General features: G+C 41.1%; 2 protein-coding genes and 1 long non-coding RNA gene across 4 annotated transcripts in view; 1 reads left to right on the forward strand and 2 right to left on the reverse strand.

The window, feature by feature from the left end:
* The window catches only part of SEL1L3 (SEL1L family member 3), a 62813-nt gene extending 43662 nt beyond the window's left edge, over positions 1-19151 (forward strand). The window contains exons 18-24 of one of the 2 annotated variants that reach the window (XM_037897969.2): positions 3443-3533; positions 3639-3723; positions 5628-5737; positions 7015-7142; positions 14935-15037; positions 15132-15204; positions 17983-19151. In XM_037897969.2, coding sequence (XP_037753897.1) covers positions 3443-3533; positions 3639-3723; positions 5628-5737; positions 7015-7142; positions 14935-15037; positions 15132-15204; positions 17983-18122 — 730 coding nt within the window. In that variant the 3' untranslated portion in view covers positions 18123-19151. The remainder of the gene's footprint in view (positions 1-3442; positions 3534-3638; positions 3724-5627; positions 5738-7014; positions 7143-14934; positions 15038-15131; positions 15205-17982) is intronic. The other variant, XM_043544563.1, reaches the window with a different exon arrangement.
* Positions 1-23732, reverse strand: part of SLC34A2 (solute carrier family 34 member 2) — a 142999-nt gene that overhangs the window by 46706 nt on the left and 72561 nt on the right. The gene's annotated exons all lie outside the window — the stretch shown is intronic.
* Positions 14964-16260, reverse strand: LOC122465372. Its single transcript, XR_006290166.1, has 2 exons — positions 16174-16260; positions 14964-15236 (listed from the first exon to the last, which is right to left on the reverse strand). It is a non-coding gene; the product is annotated as an uncharacterized LOC122465372 (long non-coding RNA).

The raw sequence follows: 23732 nt of genomic DNA on the forward strand, positions 1-23732 counted from the left end.
CCCAAATTGTGCGAACACCATCACAAATGGTGGGTGAACACCCTCTTTCAAAGGGGCAGATATTAGCCTTGCCATATCATCTGTCTGCTTTCCCCAAACAACCAGCATCACCTCAATCTTTTCTGGATTCAGCCTCAGGCACTTAGTTCTCATCCATGACCCAGTCTCCATCAGACACTGGGCTAGGCATTCAACAGCACTGCTGGAATCAGGTGAAATGGATCTATAAATGGAGATACTCGTGCAGACAGACAGATTGATGTCAAAACTGTTCCCACAAAACATTATTAAAAATTAGTATTATATTAAAGGGAGTAAAGCAATCAGAATTGGGATCCCATGGGCCATTGTGCAAGGCAGTGTAAAGACACAGGAAAATGCAATGCCTGTCACAAAAAGCCTAGAATCAAAAAGTCAAGACATACTTAGCTGCTTTTGAAAATATCAGAAGGGACTTAGCCACTCAGGAACCTAAGTCTCCTGGAATCTCTATGATATTTAACTTATGTCAACAGCCCACGTGTTTCCCTAATGGTTTCCAGGTGGATTTTATGGCACTTCCTGTGGCATTTAACCTTAACATTCTCTCCTTCTCCCCAAACAATATTTTGCTTTCTTTTAATTTTGCTTTCTTTCTGCTGTATAATTTTGTGATTTCATATTAGATACTTTTTTAATCAGTCCCTGTGGATTTGTCTGGCACATTCTTTCCAAAATATTCATGTAGCTGTGATGAGCTGGTATTTTGGGAGGTCATTCTGGAGTTTATTAAAGTACATAATTGAGAAACAACGTTTATGCTGCATCGGCACAATGGCAGCAAAATAGTTGCTTTTGCCCTGATGCCTTTCTAGGGCTTTGTGAGAAGTAATCTGATGAAAAACCAAACAGCCAAAACTGTCATATTTCATTCTCTCTTCATTGTGTGTTTTTTCAGTTAGCGCTTTTTTTTTTTTTTTTTTTTAGTTTGTCTAAAATTTCCTCTAGAGACCTAAGGCTGGAGGCAGCCAGAACTTACAGTGGGCTGCAGGGAAGACAAACACATACTGCTGAGCTGAGATGGTCCTTGTCATGCACGGCACTGTAGACCTTGGTATCTCTAATCCTAGGCACATTGTTTTACACATTATTCTGTCCCAGGCATTGGTAGCACAAGCTGACACTGACAGCAAAGCTTCTTCCAAAACATAGAAACACATGCTATTACCTTAGCTGTGTTCTTCATTATGAAGAGCTTTGGTTATGTTTCCCCCAAAATTAAATAGGTTACAATGTCCAACAAGCCAGCCAATGGAGTCTCCATGCAGCCCACTTTTGTGCTCCACTTTTGCATGCATGCTCATTTGCAGGCATAAGCATCTTAGTTTCTGCATGCAGGCACCAGAGCATAAGGCATGTCATACTGGATGAGGCCAGTGGCCATCTAGTATCCTGCCCCTAGCAGTGGTTAGTCCTAGAAGAAGGTTTATATCCTAAAATATGAGGGTTTATATTCCTAATGCATGTTCATGCAAATCAGACAACTTGACCTCTGTGTTCTGCAAATTGGAAGCACTCTTCGGTTTAGTTTTATGTGGCACTTTATCATGTGCAAACCTTTAATCAGCCCTAATCGTTTATTTTAAATAATGCCCTATTTTAATCCCATTATTTTACAGGGTGCTAGAAAAGATGCCTGTGTGAAATAGGCCCTGTTGACCCAGTTCTGTCCTCAATTACCCTAGGCCATTCCCACTGAAATCAATTGGAGTTCTGTGCAGATAACTGAGGGTGGGAAGCTATAATTGCAGTCCCTCAAAAGCTAGGAGTTGTAAGCTGGTTTCTGCAGGTGGGCCACCTGGCTCTTGATTTCCCACCACTATACATTTAGATTTGAGACAGCACAGAATATTTAGACAGTCATTTGCAAAGACTGGTGTTAGTTATGGAAGTCTTGCGTTGTTCGATGTGTTAATCGTTCTGATCTTTAGCTCACATGAAAAACCTCTGGTTTTGAATTTGTCTCCATATATCTCACACAGAGGTGGAAATTTCAGTTTGTTGGAGAATTTAGTGTTGACATTGCTGCAGAGGTCGGGGAGTTTGCTACAGTTTGCTACTAGACACATTGGATCCCAATCTTAAAGTACTGTTTTGCTGACCAAAATGTTTTGCATATGCTAGAGGTCCCTAACTGATCCGGTGGCCACTGGTAATCCTCAAAATACTTGCGGGTCAAGCACGGAGAGCTGACTAGTCATTTGGTGCTGACTCTCCTTGTCCCAGCTGTTTCTACAGGGCTTTAGACTCTTCACTGAAAAGGATGCTTTAGGAATCTGGCCCATGCAAATAAGCAGGAAAACAGGAGCAAAGCCTGCTTATTTGCATGGGGCAGCTGGTATACAGTGCTGCCAACTCTCACTTTTTCCTCTGTGCCTCAGTTTCGCCATCTGTAAAATGGGAATAATGATACTGACCTCCTTTGTAAAGCACTTTTGAGACCTGCTGATGAAAAACACTAGATAATAGGGTATTATTAATTATTATTATTTTATTATTTTGGGTCTCTTTGCTTAAGCCTCTGAAGTCATGCAATTATATGAGAAACTTCGTTTTCTTTTAAAAGACCACAAACCTGTTTCTAGCCTTAATGTTTGCAGAGAACAGCTTGAAAATGTGACTCCTAGAGGCTCTAAAACCAGAAAGCAAACAAAAATCACCCTCATTTTTAAAAGCCAGTCGTGATTTTTTGGGTGGGGCTTGGCCTTCATGAGTGAAGGAGAAGAGGAAACAGGAGCTGCCGTCAGGATCAGAGTCCCCAGTAGACTGCCAGTTACTGAAAATGTGACGTTGACTTTTATTAGTTGTATTGCAATAGTGCCTGGAAGCCACAGCCAGGACTGAGGTGCCATTGTGCTAGATGCTGTTCATGTGTACATGCACACACAAACACCACTGTTCCAAAGAGTTTACAAGCTAGATAGACAAAGTGTAGGAAAAAGAGATGGAGCATACAAGCAGAAGTGAAATTTGGGAAATGTAATGTTAGGTCCATGTTGTGATGATGGTGATTTATATGTGTGTGGTGTGTTTTTGTTTCAGGGTTATATCTTGAAACAGGCCACTCCATCTCACTTAAGTGCCCTTAAGTGTCATAATCCAGCCTTACACACCAAACATTCTTGCAGGTGCACTTTAAAAGAGTAGAACCTTACATGGAGCTGATTCTACCTCAAAGCAGAAGAGAAGATGCTGAAACCACCCGAAACCAAATTCTTTTCTGTTATACCAAATGTGGCCAGTAGATGTAGCCCTTGCATGGAATAGCCATTCATTTCTTTCTAAACCGTGGTCACAAATTCTGCTTGCCAAATGGATGTTTCAGAATTTGTTTGGTAGTTCTAACTATAGCTAAATCCTGGTGATTTCAGTTTTTTTTTTTTATTTCTGTCCTCTGTTTTAGGCATGAAGCTCTGCTGTATTATGTTTTAGCAGCAGAGGCTGGGATTGAAGTGTCACAGACAAACTTAGCACATATCTGTGAAGAGAGACCAGTAAGTACATTTATTCATAATACATGGTCCTTTTAAATCATTAGTGATACTGTAACACTAATAACTTTCCTGTGATATAAATGGATCCACTCTTTTTCTTTCCAGGAACTAGCAAGAAGATACTTAGCTACTAATTGTGTTTGGCGATACTATAATTTCTCCATATCTCAAATCAATGCTCCCTCATTTGGTATGTATAGCATACTTTTTATTAATTCAGATCTTAATAGGATTTCAGTTTTAATTGTTGGTTAAGGATTTCAGTTTTAATTGTTGGTTACAATGAGAATGTAAAAGTGTGTATACAGTGTGAAGTTTTTATGCTAATGAGCAAATTAAGGAAAGAAAGGGGATGGATTATGCGGGGGGGGGGGTCTCGCTTTTTGCACATGACACAAATTGAGTGTGGAGGAGTGGGCACTGCAAAATGGCTGTAAGCTACCTTTGCCCTTCCTTGGTTCTTGGACCACCGGACCCAGGATTGGTCCCCCAGAAATATGCAGAGAAGCCTTTTCAGAAAGGAAACTTTAAATTAGAAACTCCTGCCATTCACACCTTTTTCTTTTATAACTGCAGTGTTCCAATGGGAATTTCAGTAGTAGAAATGTATATCTCTTGGCAGGCTTACCTTTATCTTAAAGCAGTTTGTCAGAGAATTTCCTACTTTTTTTAAGATAGTGAATAACATTTTCAAAAGCACCTGAGTTACTTAAGTCTTATTTTCAGAAGTGACTAAGTCACTGATTTGCGTGCTGGAAAAAATGCCCTTAAATGAAAGTGCTTTACGGTGAGACACTTAAAGAGCTTAGTCTGTTTAGCTTATCAAAAAGAAGATCAAGACTTAATTATGGTGTGTAAGTATTTTCACAGGGAGAATATGTGGGTACTAAAGGGCTTTTTAATCTAGCCCAGAAAGGCATAACAAGAACCAATGGCTGGAAGTTAAAAGTCAGACAAATTCAAATTAGAAATAAGGAACACATTTGTAATAGTGATGGTGACTGACCATTAGAACAAACTACCTAGGAGGGTGGTGGATTCTTCATCTCTTGAGGTCTTTAAATCAAGATTGGATGCCTTTCTGGAAATTATGCTTTAGTCGAACACAAGTTATTGGGCCTAATACAGGGTAGCTGGGAGAAATTCTATGGCCTGTGTTATGCAGGAGTTCAGAATAGATGAGCTATTGGTTGCTTCTGGCCTTACAATCAATCTATCTGTGACTTTCAGTGAAGCTTAGTCTCCTAGGTCAATTAGATACTTTAGAAAATTTTACCCTGTATTTAAAAACACTGATACAATTGTAGATTTCATTCTGTAACAATGTTTTGTTGTTGTTATTATAAGTGTAGTATAAAAATAATGCAAGCTATTCAATGAAACAGAAAAACAATAACGTATTTGAATCCAGTACCACACTGGTGGTACCTGTACCCAACTCAGTCCAGAGTGATTCACCCATTGGAACTTACGAACACCACAGGGTTTTCTAATGAAGCTTGTAACATACTGTGATTTGGCTCCCAGAACTTACAGACTTCATGAGCACAGTCTTATGCCAGAGAAGCATATCAAGTTCATCAGATTTCTGGGGTGAAATTAATTGCAAAACATCCCTTGACTTAAATGGAGTCAGGATTTCACAGCTGGTCTCTTTAGGAAGCCGAATGAATAAAACAATTTGAAGGTCTAGGATTTCTAGGTCTGGGGTTTTTGGAGGTTATTGTTAGTTTTGTGGTAGAGATTACGCTGCACAGTCTTCTTAGAAATTTTTTCAAGAGTAGGAAAACCATTTATTAATTAAACTTGTGTCTTCAAAACGCCGTGCCTGATTAACCTGAAATGTCCTCCTAAGACTATTCCCTAGCAGAAGAACCACCATGAGAAATTTCATTCCAAATGTGTTTTTTCAGAGGTTAGAGACCCTATGGGCTTGGCATAGAAAGAAGGTCACAATCTTAAGCAGAGAGAAACTATGATTATCCATAATACAATGCTCTGAATGGAAAATTCAGTAAATTCTTCAAATATATTAATAGTTCAAATTTTCTATACAAATATTTTGTAATGCCCTGTTACTGTTACCTTCCACAGCTTACCTGAAGATGGGAGACTTCTATTACTATGGTTACCAGAACCACTCTAAAGACCTTGAGCTGTCAGCGCAGATGTATTCACAAGCTGCATTAGAGGGAGATTCACAGGTATCTTCACTGTTATAAAAATACCTTCTTGAAATAACATTTCTAGGAACAAACCACGATACACACATGCAGCAAACACACCTACTGGTATAAATGTATCATTTATTTTAAAGTATGATCTGTGTCACGAGTTTGCTCTTTCACACTAAGATGAACTAGAATTAGCCTGTGGGATGTTTTTAGGGCTAAAGGTGAAGAGCCTAGTTCATCGTTACTCTTTTCGGTGCTACTGTAATACAAATTAATAATAATGATGCACTTCCCTTAAAGCCAAGAGTTACTCCTGGGATGAACTTGGCCCAGTATGTTCCCATGAACAAAAAACTTCAGCATATATGCTCTCATAATGCCAAGTTATTCCAAGATATTGTACCAAAAACATGAGTAATTTAACACTGGGCAGCATTTTGTTCTCAGATCTTCATAGCAGATATTCTTCCGTATTCTGCTCTCCTAGGCATATGGAAATCTCACTGACACCAGAAAAATTCTTGCACGTGATTTGAGCAGTTACCAGAGTTGGGACCCACCCCAAGGATCTTGAAACAAAAAGCTGCCAGTGTCTGCAACAACAGCTAAAATGAAAAGCAAAGAGAAACAAGTGTCTTCAGTTTTAAATGGGAAAGACACATCAAAGCTCCATCCTGCAACTGCATTCACACAGACAGACCCTTGTACCTCTGAAGTGTCCCACTGAAGCAGATGCCGTTGCAGGATCAGAGCCCAAGCCATTTTCAGCTAAATTCTCCTTGCAGATGCACAATTGCAACGTCCATTGAAGTCAGTAGGGTTACATGGGAGGGGACTAATTGGGAATAGAACATGGTCCATTTCTGCTTTCAGGCTTTGTATAAAATATGTCAGCGTGATGCACTCTTCAATTGTTGCTGTAGTTAGACAGGATCTAAGGATGAAAAGCTTAGATCCTTAGTGAGCTAGTTTGAGAAAATGGAGCTTATCATTACACTAAGATGAACTAGAATTAGCCTGGGGAATGTTTTCTTGTTTATGATGTTCTTGTAAATGTATCGTTCACATGAGCATATCTTGGAGAAATAAGGTGCTCACATTTATTCAGTGAAGATCACAGAACCATATGATATTAAAGTGAAAAAGGTAAAAAAAAGCAATTGTAATTATTGACATGCTGATCCGTAGCCCAATCCATCTCCCACTGAAGTCAGTGATAAAACTTTCATTGAGCTCAGTGGTGCAGGATCAGGCCTTAGTTTCATGTATCTTCTTCTATATAATTGTATATTTTATGTATTTTTTAGGGATTCTTTAATTTGGCCCTTCTCATGGAAGAGGGTAATTCCATTCCTCCCTACATTTTAGATCACTTAGAGATCAACAGGACTCTCCATTCTAGTAATATTTCCATCCTTCAGGAGCTTTATCAAAGGTGAGTTTATATATTCATCTTTCAATACCAAGAGCTAGAATTCTTATCTTTACTCACATTATTACTTGTTGCAAATGTCACTGGGACTAGTTGAGTACTCTGATCCCACAATGTAGCCTTAAATTTTACTGCCAAACTAGGCTCTAGCAATTTGTACCTGTTCCATTTGTAAAATGCCTAACATAGCCTTTTAAATACAAATATGAGAAATAATATAGAGTACTGAATTAGGAACAGCTTCTATTTATTTCTGCTTGCTTTGCTACGACATGCTGACATTTATCTGCTTTCACTTTGGAAATTCTGGTTTTTCTTCAAGTGACCTTTGCATATTCCCACTCACGCGATGTGCTAGTGCAGGGGTGGGCAAACTTTTTGGCCCGAGGGCCACATCAGGGTGGGGAAATTGCTTGCTGGCCCATGAATGTAGGGCTGGGGCAGGGGTGCAGGAGGGGGTGCACAGTGCGGGAGGGGGCTCAGGGCAGTGGTGCCAGGAGCGGTGTGGAGTGCAGGAGGGGGCTCAGGGCAGAGGTGCAGGGTGCAGGAGGGGGCACAGGGCAGGGGGTTAGGGTGCAGGTGGGGTGCAAGGTGCAGCAGGGGGCTCAGGGCAGGGGATTGGGTGCGGGATGCAGGAGAGGTTTGGGGTGCAGGCTCCGGCCTGGCGCCACTTACCTGGAGCGGCTCCGGGAAGCGGCTGGAACCATGTCCCTGCAGCCCTTGGAGGAGGGGGCACAGAGGACTCTGCGCGCCTGTGGGTACCTCCCCCGAAGCTCCCATTGGCTGCGGTTCGCCATTCCTGGCCAATGGGAGCTTCGAGGGAGGTACCCACAGGCAACAGCACCGCGCAGAGCCCTCTGTTCCCCCCTCCCCCAAGGGCTGCAGGGACATGGTTTCGGCCACTTCCCGGAGCGGCACGGGGCCCACGCCGGCACAGGGGTGGCAAATCTGCAGGCCGTACCCAAAGCCCTGAGGGCCGGATCTGGCCCGTGAGCCATAGTTTGCCCACCCCTGCACTAGTGTGTGCAGCTCAGACAGTGGAATCTTCTCGTGGCAGTGCCGGTTAGAGTGCACACATGCCCCTCCTGCTCCTCCCCTCTGCGTTCCTGAACATTCTGAGGGCAGAGCTATAAAAGGGGGGCATGGTGCTCCCTCAGTTCTTTTCAGCTGCAGCAGCAGACAGATGTGAACTTCTCCGGGATCTGTCTCTCTAAAAGAACTCAGTGCCTTAGCTTAGTGTAGTGTTAGTGGTTAGATTTTTTATTCTTAGGATAGTTAGTTAAGCCTTCAGTTCTGACTATAAGTTCTATGGCGGATCCAAAAGCTAAGAGACCTAGCTTCAAAAGATGCATGTCTTGTCCAGCAGTCTTCCTGGTGTCAGATGCCCATACCAGATGCACGGCATGCCTCAGAGAAGGCACTCTCTTTCAAGGTGCTCCATCTGCAGAACATTTACCCAAGAACTTACAAGGAGTGCTAGAACAGGCTGCAAGCCTTATTGCTGCAAGATGCTGTGGCTGCAAAACCTCCCAAATCCAGCTCATCTAAAGAGTCCGTATCTAAGTTGAAAAGGCCAGTGTCAGCTCCTGACCCGTCGGGGACTAAGAAGATGAAGAGCACTATTCAAAAGTTTCCAGTATCTGCCCAGAATCAGGATCCAAGACCTCAGTGCAGTAAGTTCGCAGATGATTGGATCTGACCTCAACACGCTCAGACTTCATCGGTGCTGGTCTCGGAAATTAGAGCGAAACCACTGGAAAAGCCTTCAGATCCTTCTACTTTGGTTCCGAGAAAAACTGTGTGAGACAAGAAGGCTCCCATTAGTAGGGCCAAACCACATTCAGGACACTTCTTGTATCCATCAGATCCAGATCAGAGAACACTGGATCCTAAATCAAAGTCTAAGATAGATTCTAGCTCAGGATAAATCCCTGCTTAAGAGCCATCCACCACTCCTGAAGTTCACATCAGACCTGAAGATCATTCCAGAGCCAACAGTTGTTTCTACATCACCCATCCAAACTGCCCCAGTCTCTACAGTGATATCACAAGAGCACCATAAAATGCAAAATCAGATCTGTTGGCAGATCTACAAAGGACAAAAATTATTTCTTCCCCTAAGGGAGATAATAGGAAAGCTCCCACTAGTTATCCTCCTCAGATCTCCCAGAACGAGAAAAGGAAGACATTGGATGAGTTTTCACAAACAATAAGACACTTCCCTTTCTTCCCCAACACACCCTGTGGCTCTACCAATAAATTTGTTTCCCTTCTCAGTTTTACACATGCTAGGTCCTATAGTTTCTCCAATAATCTGTGTCTGATCCGATTGGATCTGAGGTTGTATCCACAGTCTGAGTAGGGATTGTCTCACATTAGGCATACCAACATACCACCCAGTTTCCATGCTCAAGAGAAAGAACACACTTCTAGGTTTGGTTAGTCTCTAAGGTGCCACAAGTACTCCTTTTCTTTTTGCGAATACAGATTAACACGGCTGTTACTCTGACTCCTAGGTTTGGTGTCTAGAAAACAACAAGTCCTCCTAGATATGACATGGAGCCTGAGTCTAGTTAGTGGCATGATTGGCAGATACCACTGTGGGCTAGGTGGCCCCACTGGCCTTCACATAGACAGTATAGGAATGTTCTGAATTCTTGTCAGAACCCCTCACCCAGGAGGGGTCAGAAAATGTCTCACTCCTCATCTCCGAGATTCCCAGATCAGTTGACTTCTCCTGCTTTCAAGGTTCATTCTCCTACCATAATTTCTGATACTCTTTCAGAAGAAAAAGAGGAGCCTACAGCTCAGGTGGACTGTCAAGAATTGGAGACAGAACTTGATGATGAATCTTTCCTGGATGAAAATATTGGAGTTGCTTCAGTTTCCTCTCCTTCTGATGATGCTTTACAGTTCCACAAACTTGTGGACGGAATGGCAATGGCACTGCAATTCCATCAGTCACACTGGAAGAAACCTCCATCCTGTTTTAAAATAAGATTATCTTTCCAATATTAGATAAACTATTGCAGTCTGGGAAGACAGTTGGTCTACTCCTTCACTTTATTAGGCTATATTGAAAAAAGCTCACAAATTCTATCTATTGGTATAGAAGTTTCCATTCTTTCAGGCACACCATACCCTTAAGTCTCTAGTGGTGGCAGCGGTGGAACAAAGATCCAGAAGAGGGCAATCACATTCCACACCTTCTGACAGATGGATGCAGCTGGTAGACAGGTATTTTTATCTGCATAGCTCAGAATTAGAGTAGCAAGTTACCAGGCAGTGATGTTGAATTATCAATATCAGTTACGGGAAAAAGATATTCATATTTGCCAAAGCACTTCCCAAAGAGCTACGGAATCTGGCCAACACCTTGAAAACACAGGGGCAGGCAATGGCTAAATATGGTTAGAGCTTCTTTTCACGCTGTAGTTTTAGCAGTGAGAGTGATTGCTTCAGCTATCACACTATACAGACATGCTTGGATCAGATCTTCTTTCTCCAACCTGAAACCAAATCAAAGGTAGAAGATCTTCTCTTCAGAGGTCTTGTGGTTATTTAGTAATAAGGGCAAGAAGATACCGGAGAAGATGAAGGTCATGCGGTCTACTGCAAGACCTTTAGGTGTCTACCTAGCTCAGAGGAGAAGGAGTTTGAGACCTGTCTTCAGGTATCATGGAAAATTCTATCCCCCTTCCTCATCATCTTATTATTCAGAAATATGTCATTTTCAGCGTCAGAAGCCTTCTTCTACACAGCCATAGAAAAGAAAGCCTTTTAAGCCCCAAATGAAGGGAAAACAACCATCAGTTGCAACATCAAATTCAAACATCAGACCTCAAGTTTGACATGATGATCAGAAGCTTCAGACCAACCTGTAACCTCCTTCCAATCCCTGCCATCTTTCCAGACTTTTCTATTATGTCAGTGCTCGCAATGATATCACATCCCAAATGAATTCTGGAGATATTACTGAGTGGTTATGCCATCGACTCGATTCCTTTCCTCCACCCGGCCGGCGTGCCACTTCTATCCCTATTCAGGGACCCTCTCAAAAGAGAGTGTGTGAAGATCAGAGTTCCATTCCTTGTTGGAATCTAGAGCCACAGAGGATGTGCCAAGGGAATTCAAAGGACAAGGTTCCTACTCCAGATATTTTCTGATACCAAAGACAGACTGAGGGCTTTGTGCAATGTTAGATCTATGGAAGGCCTGTCTCCTTTATAAAAAAATCCATTTCCCTATGTTGACACAAGCATCCATCATAGCCTTCCTGACCACCTTAGACTGGTTTACAGCTCTCAGTCTGAAAGATGTGTACTTCCATATCTACATCAGATCCAGGCATCACAAATATCTTCATTTCCTGGTTAGACAAGACCACTCCCAGTACTAAATCTTACCCATCTACTGTCTCATGGGTATTTACAAAGTACCTTTCCATGGTTGCAAACTTTACACATGCTCCCTCTTCAAGAGGTTAGGACTTGTGATAAACAAGAAAAAAAAACCTCTTTTGCTACCTACACAAAGGATTCCTTTTATAGGAGCAGGTTTCAGTTCCCTGGAGGGCAGAGCCTTTCTATTAGAAGAAAGATACCTGAAGCATCAATCCACTACAGAGTGCTTCATCAAGATCCCACTTAGAGTCATGTTCTTTCTAGGCTTCATGGGTTTAGCCACTTATGTCACAAATTATGCTCAGTTCAGGATGAAAAGTCTGCAGTTTTGGCTGATGTTAAGTTACGGACCAAGCACAGATGGCACGTGCATATAGTTGACCATTCCAAGTAAGATACTGCTATCCTTGACATGGTGGACTCAGCGTTACAATGTTCTGAGAGGGGTAGCTTTCAACCCTCCAGCTCCATCTGAAATAGTCACCTCAGATGCCTCCAACAGGGATGGGAAGTGCATTTCAGCAAATTGACAGGTCAAGGTCATTGGAGTCTCAGAAAAAGACACTGCATATAAATAACCTGGAAATGAGAGCAATCCATTGGGCTCTCAAATTATGTCTCCTTCACAGCCAGAACAAGTAATGCAATTGTCACAGACAATACAATGACTAGATTATATCAACAAACATGGAGGGTCTCACGCTTCCCAATTGTGCAAAGAAGCAGTTGCATTATGGGATTGGTGTATCCAGCACAACATTTATCCCATAGCTCTACACCTAGCAGGCAAGGACAACAGCCTGGTAGATCAGCTGAACAGAGATGTAACAGAACTTCATGAATTGTCGTTAAAGAAATCTATAGATGAGATCCGCACCTTGCAGGGTTGCAAACCTGTCTTTACACATAATACAGTTAGAAAAATTATGAAGGGACTTGCTGTGATGCTTCCTGGGGGTCCCAGGGTTGTGAGGCACCTCACCACCACCTGCCCTTAGGGTGAGGAAGCCTTCTCTGTGCCTGGCAAGGGTCATACCCCTGGATTGTCTTGTCCCTGGACACTCACAGAATTCACAGATCTGCTATTCCCAAAGGAACAGTACCCCTCAGTTTACCAGTTACATCTCAGGATCACTGCTCACCTCAATTTATAGCACTTAGATATGGTTATACTGAAATCAGGTAAAAGTTTATTTAACAAATAATAGAACTTCAAGAAGAAGCAAGTAGACTTAATGGAAATAAATATTTACATATAAAATAAAGTAGTAACATGCTTTCTGTAGCCTAAATTTAACTAACAAGACAATCTCCTGCCTCATAAATGTTAGGCCACTCCAAGACTCACCCCCAGGGTTAAACAGCCAGATTGGCTGTGATCCTCCATTCATAAAACAAACACACTGGCAGCTTGTCCCCTAGGTTAAGGTGTACCTGTGCAACTCTAAAATAATTCGAACCATCCATTTTCTTCACTGCAAACAGTATATCCCCTGCTGGTTGTTTTTCCTGCAGAAAAACTCCTCTGGAGACTTTGCAGTCTCTTGATTAGCATTTTACTCAGTCTGTAAATAGACATCCATTGTGAAGTGTCCAATACTCAATTTACATACAGACAGACATCTAGAGCATCTCCCGCCTGAAAGAAACTTGTTTTATCACCTCTTGGTGACCAACCCCAATTCACAAACCTTAAGAGCATTATCTTCAATGTATACATACATAACTCATTACATATTATGTGTCCATACATTTCGCAATGGATATGATGATCCGTGTGACACAGGCTTTCAGTAGAGACCTTATATGAGACCCTTTGATGAACGATCATGTAGAGACCAGATCCAGGGGGTCCATGTAGCCCTATGCCCCACTGTGCCCTCTGCCAGTGGGAACCCAGAGGTCCCTGGGTCACACTTGCCAATATATATCCACAAATAAAGGATCCAATACCATCATGGGATCTCAATTTACTCCTGAAACAGCTAATGACACTTCCCTTTGAGCTTATGGAAGACTACTGTCTGTACCATCTATCTATAAAAACTGCTTTCATAGTAGCCACAGCCTCAGCTAGGTGAATGAGTGAACTACCACCACATGGCTCATCAGGTATCTTCCATAAGGATAAGGTGGCCTGTGCCCTAATCCTAGATTCCTTCCCAAGGTGGTACCTGACTTTCATGTCAATCAGATTTTTTCCCCCGAGGGTTCACACTCTCATAGAGGAGTCAAAGCTGCATATGTTAGATGCTAAAAGAGCTCTGGCTTACTGTATTAATAGAATGAAGGAATTTCAGAAATCCTCCAGTCTCTTTATTTCATATGCAGACAACCATAAAAGACACACACTCTCTTCAGACTTTATCTAGTGGGGTTAAATCGAGCATAGGGGAAATCTATAAACTACTATTCATTCCACCCCTTCTTGGGGTTAGGTCATACTATCAGAGCAATTGCTACCTCCATGGCTTGCCTTAGACACGTCCCAGTTGCAGAGCCCTGTAGGGCTGCTACTTGGAGCTCCACACATACTTTTTACAAAACTTCTCCCTAGACCTAGCATCTGGATTGGGTCTACTGTTTGATGGAGTAGTTTGGTGGAGCAGTACTATAATCCCTATTCGATTGGGACTCTGAGTCCACCTTCCATTATGGGGTACTGCTTGCCAAACTATCCTGTGAGTGGGACTGTGCAGCAAACACTTGAAGAAGAAATGGAGATTACTTACGTGTAACTGGAGGTTTTGCGGGGATGGACTCTGCATATTCACCCACATTCCTGGGAATCCTAATGGAATTTTGACTTGAGAAGGCAAGGTTGGAAAGAACTGAGGCAGCAGGGAGGCAGCCACACTCCCTTTTATAGCCTCACCTTCAGAACTTGCAGGAACGCAGAAGAGACAGGTAAGGAGGGGACACTTAGGGGCACTGCTACAAGAAGGTTTCACCGCCTCAGCTGCATCCGCTGGTGCCTCGCGTGAGTAGGACTACGCAGATTCCATCTCTAACAACTCCAGTTATGGACACGTAACCATTATATCTGTTCCATTTACTTACAGAGAGCTGGTTTCCTTGATACCACATAAAGCAATTCCCATTCTACCCTGTAAGTGAAGTACAGTATGTACTGAAAGTTCACTCAGTAATTTGTAACATTGTAGAATCACCTTATAGATAAATGAGGAAGGATGACCTAGTGGTTAATGCATAGAGCTGTGAGTCAGTGAATGAGAGCTCTATTCCCAGTTTTGCTACCGAGTGGCTGTGCAACTTTGGATTAGTCACTTAGGGCCCAACGCTACCATTCTTACTTCTTGTAGTCCCACTGCTATAGAAGTACCAAACAGTAATATTAAAGAGTCAACACCATTTTTTATTTTTGTTTATAGGTGCTGGATTCATAGCAATCAAGAATTAATTAATCCATGCTCATTAGCTTTGCTTTATTTTTACTTAAGAGTTTTCTGGAATAACATTTTGCATTCTACTCTGGTATGTATTATTCCATTGTCACATTCATCAGTTCAGTTACAGCCAGCGCCCTACCTTTGTATTAATCTAACACACATTTCTAAACTTATTGCAGATCTACTTCATGGGAACCTTTCTTGTGTCAATACTGGTTGCATTTGCAATGCAATATTTTCAGTCTCTGTCTGGTAAGTATTTGCCATGGTCAGGCTGAAATAATCTAGAAAAAAAATAATTCTATACATAAAATAGGGAACTTTAAAGATAGAACAGACTTCAAGATTTGGTGCCAGCATGCAGTTCATATATAATTTAAAGCAAGTAATGTCCTGCAAATTCAGTCTCTTAATTGCAGGAGTAGATCTGACTCACACAGGTAGTCCTACTGCCTTCAGAGCATCAGCATGAGTAAGGGTGTGCAGACTCAGGCCTCAAGCGCAGAACAATAATTTTGCACCAGATCAGTAATTTGGAACTGTGTATTGATATTTGCCATCCTCCCCCCACCCCCCGGAACAATTTCACCATTCTTTCACCAATCTTAACCAAACGCAATTTGATTAGAGGATCTGAAAATCATTCTTATTATGTTGTATAGCATTGTAGCGCTCTGTTTTATTTCAGCATCCTAAGTAAGATACTGTTTTTACCTTTTCATCCTCCAAAAAGCTATTAATGGATGTATAAGTGAATTAAGGGCTTTTGTTACTAAGGCCTTGGCTGTTTTTAACATAATTATTGTAGCTTGAAAACTGCAGCTTCCTTCTGTTTGAAATGATAGTCACAGAAATGGGAAAAGATCTAGTAATTAGAGAGCCCATCTCTCTGCCAGTGCAGGACTATCCCCTACTATACTTTTTCTAGTGTGTTTTTTTCCCAGCAAGATTTCACATGCTCCAAGTGATCTGTCTTCTATCACTTCCCTTGGGAGAGTATTCCACAATACACCTCACTATTAAGCTGTTTTCCCGGATATCCAGCCTAAACTTTTGTTTTAGGAATTTTATCTGCCTAATGCATTCTGAATTTTCATACTCTTAGTCATACCCAGTGTACCGTCCTAATTGTGTAATTCCTCTCCCTTTCAGATGTTCACACCCATCAGATATTTGTTATCATGGCCCTTCGTAGTCATCACTTCTCCAAGTAATACATACTTCGCTCTCTGAATCCTACATTACAAATCACTCCTTCCAGCCCCATGCACATCTCTTTTCCTCATCTCTTCTTGAAGTACAGTTAACTAGAATAATGGGAATAAAACAAACAAAAAATAATGAACAGACATTTCAGTAATGTCAATTTCATGTGTCCTATTCTAGTAAAATATTTTTCTATAACTAGAGTTGGGTTAAGCAGCAGTAAGAGGATTTTTAACCTATCCTTGAAATAAAGGTTCAGAGAAGTAATTAGTATCACAGGAGAGGTTATGCTTATTACCACTTTTTGTTGTTGTTGTTGTTTGTTACCATTTGTGTTAAGCCTTTCTGATGCTTTGACCATCACATTAGTTACTGAAGTCTGAATGAAACCTAGCACTGATAACTAATTTAAACCTGTTGTTAAGGCAGCGGTTATGAAGATTCCTAGTATAGCATTAACTTTAAGAAATAGTAACTGGAAGGAATAGATCATTTCCTTTTATAGTCCTTATACCCATCACCTTGTGAATAGTCAGACTAATGAGTTTATGACTTCAGGTGATTGTTGCCATTAGATTCAGTGGGCTGTATTCTGCACCCTGACTTAGCTCCACCTAATGCGTGGGCAGTGGAGCCAGTTGGGCTTCCCTCATCCCATGCCACTAGGTCCCAGTGTAATAGTTACTGGAGAAACAACTCTGACTTACACCAGTGGATGGAAGCTCATACTTTACACCCGTAAAGAATCAGTCATAGAAAAGCAAGAGTGGGTCAAAATGGATCTAACAGACTGGAAAATCCTGCCCATTGCTTTCTTTTCTGATAGGGAGGAAGTAGAGAATCAATGTTGGGGCCACATATCAGCCCTCAGTCTCCTAGAAATTTTTTTTCAGTTCAAAGGAATATTACAGACAAAAAAACCTTGTCTAGGGGGAAAAGTGCTCATGATGTGCAATAGATAGTAAATCACTGGTCAACAAAGCTGAAGAGCATGATCAGCCACAAATTAAAGAAGAGAGCAAAGGCAGGCACGTATCTAAGGACAAGACAGTTTTTGATCAGCAAACTGTGGAAGAAATATGGACAAATTATGGAAAGAGGTTTCCATTATATTGTATTTTCTTTCAAACTTAAAAATGTTATCGTCTAATCTTCATAGAATGGGTATATGGTGACAGGCTTACTACTGTAACAAAATAAAGTAAAATCAGGGCTATGTCTACACTGTGCCACTGTGTGGACGATGGGGTTGTGCATTGCAGCGTACAGCAAAATGTTGCACACGAACTGCCCTGTGTGGACACTGCTAGTGCAAACTAAAAGATACTAGTTCACATTAGTGTAGTCTTCTCTCTAAAGCTACCTTTTACTTTGCACTAGCAGTGACCACACGAGGCAGTTAGCGCTCAATACTTGGGTGTGTTCTGCAGTTCACACACCCCGTCGTTAAGTTTTGGAAAATAATCCCTTACAATCACAAATATTCCTTTATTAATATAAAATATACAGAATTATTAAGAAATAAGACTTACAACATTTATAAAATGTTCACAGATGCATTATAAACTTGATTTTGAAAGCCCTGTCCTTTATTACTAGCTGCAATTGATATAATTTAGGGGCCATCGTAATGCATACACACAAAGGGACACAGTTAAAGTTACATTGGGCTACTTATTTTGACATTTCTTAATTTTTGAATGCTTGATTTTTCTTCCATATAGTTTTATTTATATGATTGTATGGGAGCCAGATATGTACGTGTATACTTTATATATAGTACTACATTTCAATATTTATTCTGTATTTGTGTTTTTTCTACAGCCAATGATTCTCAGGCACCAAGGCCAGAACAATCTCCAGATGTACATTCTTCCACTGAAAACACCAGTGACACTAGATCAGAGCAAGAGGAATCTACTCTTACGAACAATTTAGCTCAGCATCCCCATTTGATCAGCTGAGGTGTAATTCTCTGAAAGATTGGAATTCCAAAGCAAACATTAGGAAGGCATGGTCTTGAGCAGTTACAATACTAAGAGTTCACAACTGTATAGAATGGTATTAACTATATACTTCATGGGCTAAGTCCTGCTCTTAGTTACAGCTGGGCAAACCCAGTGATCTAATCTATCTATTATATAAAGGAGAAGGAAATTTTAAAAACCCAAACCAAGAATACATGTTGATTATCTCATTAGATTATACATCTGAATGCATTGTATGGTCTTGTTTTTGATGGGAATAGAAAAACGGGTGAAATCCTGACCACACTTTGAAGTCAGTGGCAAAACTCCCATTGACTTCAGTACGGCTAAGATTTCACCCACGGTATCTGATATTTTACTAAACAGTCTTTGCCCAGACTTAAAGGTTAAATTTCCTGTAGCCCTGTTCCTGGAGGTTTGGCGCCAGTCTTTGCTTGCTTTGAATGTATTGGGTAGCTGAACAAGAGCGACTGATTATAGGGAGCAGCTCCCTTTACCAAAAAATACAAAAAAAAGTGGAAGTGTCACAGTAAATCAGTGAACAGTTTCTTCTCAAATTCTTATATGGGTAATATAGGAAGGGATTTCTCTCCAGTCTTACAGTATATCTTAAATTGTCCTTAAACTAAATTACTGATCAGATGTCGTTTTCATTAATTAATATGTTTATACAGCACCTAGTATAATGGGGTCTTTGATTCCATGTCTAGAGGTGCAATAGGCTACAGTAATACAAATGATGATAAATAATAAAAATGCTAGTTAGGACAGTCAGGATAACAGAATATACAGGAAGTAATCATACAGAGCATAGATCTCATCTGTCTGATTTTAAAGCTATGCAAAGTGAGTGGATGTAGGAAAGGAGTGACTGTGTTCAGCGGGTGTGTGTACACATAAAAATCATATGTAATTGTATCCATCTATGCATTTTTGTCAGTTAAAACTACTCTCTTTGCACTGCTTTATTTACAAGAGTAAATAAAATTATTTTTCTATTGCTGACTGTATGGTAACTGGCTTATTTGTCTTTTTATCTTGAGTTACAGATAGGATAGCTCTACACAAATATTGTAGCCACAAATTAGCTTTAGAGGATATAATCTGTGCAGGTAATCTCATCAAGCAGTGCTCCACTATTTGTAGCATTTTCAGAAAAGCTCATCAGTAAATGGGGTTTTCCCCTACGGAAAATCTTGACTTTTCATTGAAAAAACAAAAAGCCAAAAGGCAAAACATTTTCAGACCTTTGAGTTTTGATGAGCCAACAGCGTAACACTGTTACAAAAAAAGCAAACATCATTCTGGAATGTATTAGTAGGAGTGTTGTAAGCAGGACATGAGAGGTAATTCTTCCACTCTACTCTGCTGATTAGGCCTCAACTGGAGTATTGCGTCAGATATGGGTGTCACATTTCAGAAAAGATGTGGACAAATTGGAGAGAATACAGAGAAGAGCAACATAAACGATTAAAGATCTAGAAAACATGACCTGTGAGGGAAGATTGAAAAAACTGAGTTTGTTTAGTCTTGAAAAGAGAAGACTGAGAGGGGACATGATAACAGTTTTCAAGTACATAAAAGGTTGTTACAAGGAGGAGGGAGGAAAATTGTTCTTCTTAACCTCTGAGGATAGGACAAGAAGCAATGGGCTTAAATTGTGGTTTAGGTTGGACATTAGGAAAAACTTCCTGTCAGGGAGGTTAAGCACTGGAATAAATTGTCCTGGGAATTGTGGAATCTCCATCACTGGAGATTTTTCAAAGCAGGTTAGACAAACACCTGTCAGGGATGGTCTAGATAATACTTAGTCCTGCCATGAGTTTAGGGGACTGGACTAGATGACCTCTCAAGGCATAGGCACTGACTCTGTGGGTGCTCAAGAGCTCAAGCACGGGAAAAAATAAGGGGTGCTCAGCACCCACCAGCCACAGCTATTGGGCGGGGGCCACCGATCGGCTGTTGGGCTGCTGGTGGCAGATGCTTGTGGGAGGACAGAGAGCAGTGAGCAGCAGCCGTCAGGGGAGGGAGTGGAGTGGGGGAAGGAAGAGGTGGAGCAAAGGCGAGGCCTCAGGAGAGCGGGCGGAGGAGGCATGGGGCCTCAGGGTAGAGCGGGGATGGAGCACCCACTGCAAAAAATAAAAGTCGGCGCCTGTTTTCTCAAGGTCCCTTCCAGTCCTACTATTCTATGATTACAGCGGAAGCCATGTGAAGAGTAAGTAATGATGAAGTAATGTGAAGATAAATGCTACTTTACAATAAGATGGAATTAATTAATGCTGAAATAATAGAGATTTAATTAAGTTATTGTCCTTTACTTGTGATAATAACTGATTTTGGGGAAGTTATTACTATTATAAAACCTAGACAACCAGCAGTTGGGGGATTTTTTTAAAGAGAGAAAACTGAGTAGTCGCAGAAAATACTACGTCTGAAATGGAAAATTATCGATTGAGTTATATTTAAAAGCGGTTTTCCCAAATTAGAGCAGAGAATAGAATTCTTCAAGTTTATATTTTGTATAACCCATTTTTAAGATTTAAGTTGGATAAAGAGTGCTGAAAGAGCTCAGAAATATAGCACCAAAAACAGGCTACTAACCTAAATTCATTTCATACTAGAAAAGAAAGTGTGTGTGTGTGTGAGAGAGAGAGCAATAATCCATCACAAACATAGCTGCTTCTAGCAATGTTCTATCACTCGAATAGTACCATGCATAACCAGGTCTGAGGTTTCTTTCCTATCTTTCTATTGGTTTCAACTTAGCATCACCTGCAGCAAAATACAAATGAGAATATGGCAAGGTATTAGAGACCTGATTTTTCCAAAATGGGTGCACAATTGTGCATCTAATTTGTGCACAGTTATAACAAAGGAGTAGGCAAATGGGTGTCTGTATCTGCAAATGGCCAGTTAGCCATAGCTAATGATAACAATAATGTCAAAGAACTTTGATAAAAGGGAGTGTTGCCTAATGAATAGGGCACAGGGCTAGAACTGAGGAGACGTGGTTTCAATTCCCAGCTTGACTGCTTGCCAGCTGTGTGACCTTGGGTAAGTCACGTCACTGCTGTGTGCCTTAGTTTCCCCAGCTGAAACATGGAGATAATGATACTGACCTTCTTTGTAAAGACCTTTGAGCTCTATGAATGAAAAGTGCTAAATAAGAGATAGGAATTACTATTATTAGCAGAAACATGGACAATTATATCCAATTTACAGATGGTTTAATTGAAATACAGAGAAATTAAGACCTAGATTTACACAAATAAAGTCAGTTATAATCAATGTATATTGCAGGTGCTCACCACTTCTGCAAAATAGGCCACAGGTGCCTCAAATCAGACACCCAAAAATTAAAGGACATGCTGAAAATTCAGTCATTTGAATTACCTAGGGTCACAGGGTGAGTTAGTGGCAGAGTAGATCCAGAATTCAGGTGTTCTCAGTGGCCCTAGCCACTGGACTATGCTATCTCCTTTAAGCATACAATTCTGTGTGTGTATTGGAGTGTGTAGTTACACATAAGCATACATGAAAATTAGGCCCAGCGATGCTAACACTTTTGTATATTTATATTTGAAATTAAATAAATTTCATACATATGAAACATTTCTTAATACTTGTATGGCACCATTGAGATCCATGCCATTTTACAAGCAGGCAAGATGACACAGATCATTCCCCGTAGGGCTTACGTTCTAAAGTAATGGAGCTCTGACAATTTACAGCAGCTGCAAATCTGCCCCTACACTGGACGAAGTACCGTACAAAGATACAAAGAAGGGTTGTGTGACGGGTTGATGCCCCCACTCCAGAGTGCCGCCTGATGTACTGGGGTACCACTGAGCCCGCTTATTCCACCAGCCTGGGCTCCCTTACACTGTCCTGCTGAACCAGGCCCTCAAGCCTCCTCCAGCATACACACAGGTAGGGACAGACCCAGCTGCAGAAAGACACAGACACTGAAATCAGCTCTGCCTGGGAAGACTCAGCTAGGAAATTGCCCAGCACTCAAGTGCACACCCCCTCTGGGGTGCAAACCCAAAATTGTACCGACTTGCGCTGCACAGAGAACTGTACAGCATAACCTTATTGAAATTCGCCTCCTCCCTCAATGTGGAGGAAGATATGCACAGCTTCCCTCCCCCCGCAGTTATGAATTCCACAAACTAGGTTTAGAGAAAACAAAAAGAAGTTTATTAATTACAAAAGATAGATTTAAAATGATTATAAGGGATAGCAAACAGATCAAAGCAGATTACTGAACAAATAAAACAAACATGCAAACTAGGCTTAATACACTTAAGAAACTGGTTACAAGTAGTAATTTCTCACCCTAAATGTTGTTTTATGGCAGATTGCAGAGGTTTCTGAAGACAAGCTGCTCTTGCTTGCAGCTTAAAACTCTAGGTATTTCTTTCACAATCTAGATACCGTTTCCAGCCTGAGCTCAGCTCTTCTCCCCACCCCCCTCAGTCCTTCTATCTTCGATGTTTTCAGCCGTCATCCTGGGTGGGGATTCAGTGAAGATATCTGTTCAATATCTTCATCAATGATTTAGATAATGGCATAGAGAGTACACTTATAAAGTTTGCGGACAATACCAAGCTGGGAGGGGTTGCAAGTGCTTTGGAGGATAGGATTAAAATTCAAAATGATCTGGACAAACTGGAAAAATGGTCTGAAGTAAATAGGATAAAATTCAATCAGGACAAATGCAAAGTACTCCACGTAGGAAGGAACAATCAGTTGCACACATACAAAATGGGAAATGACTGCCTAGGAAGGAGTACTGCGGAAAGAGATCTGGGGAACATAGTGAATCACAAGCTAAATATGAGTCAATAGTGTAACACTGTTACAGAAAAAGCAAACATCATTCTAGGATGTATTAGCAGGAGTATTGTAAGCAAGACACGAGAAGTAATTCTTCCACTCTACTCCGCGCTGATTAGGCCTCAACTGGAGTATTGTGTTCAGTTCTGGGTGCCACATTTCAGGAAAGATGTGGACAAATTGGAGAAAGTCCAGAGAGGAGCAACAAAAATGATTCAAGGTCTAGAAAACATGACCTACGAGGGAAGATTGAAAAAATTGGGTTTTTTTAGTCTGGAGAAGAGATGACTGAGAGGGGATATGATAACAGTTTTCAAGTACATAAAAGGCTGTTACAAGGAGGAGGGAGAAAACTGTTCTTCTTAACTTTTGAGGATAGGACAAGAAGCAATGGGCTTAAATTGCAGCAAGGGCGGTTTAGGTTGGACATTAGGAAAAACTTCCTAACTGTCAGAGTGGTTAAGCAGTGGAATAAATTGCCTAGGGAGGTTGTAGAATCTCCATCATTGGGGATTTTTAAGGGCAGGTTGGACAAACACCTGTCAGGGATGGTCTAGATAATACTTAGTCTTGCCTTGAGTGCAGGTACTGGACTAGATGACCTCTCGAGGTCCCTTCCAGTTCTATGATTACCTCACTTCCCCCCCTTAAATAGGATTTACATATGGCAGGAATCCTTTGTCTCTCAGTGTGATTCCCCTCCCATCCCAGTGGAAAAATACTGGCATTCCAAGATGGAGTCCAGTA

The sequence above is a fragment of the Chelonia mydas genome, chromosome 4 (genome assembly GCF_015237465.2).
Source record: "Chelonia mydas isolate rCheMyd1 chromosome 4, rCheMyd1.pri.v2, whole genome shotgun sequence".
Classification (NCBI taxonomy): domain Eukaryota; kingdom Metazoa; phylum Chordata; order Testudines; family Cheloniidae; genus Chelonia; species Chelonia mydas.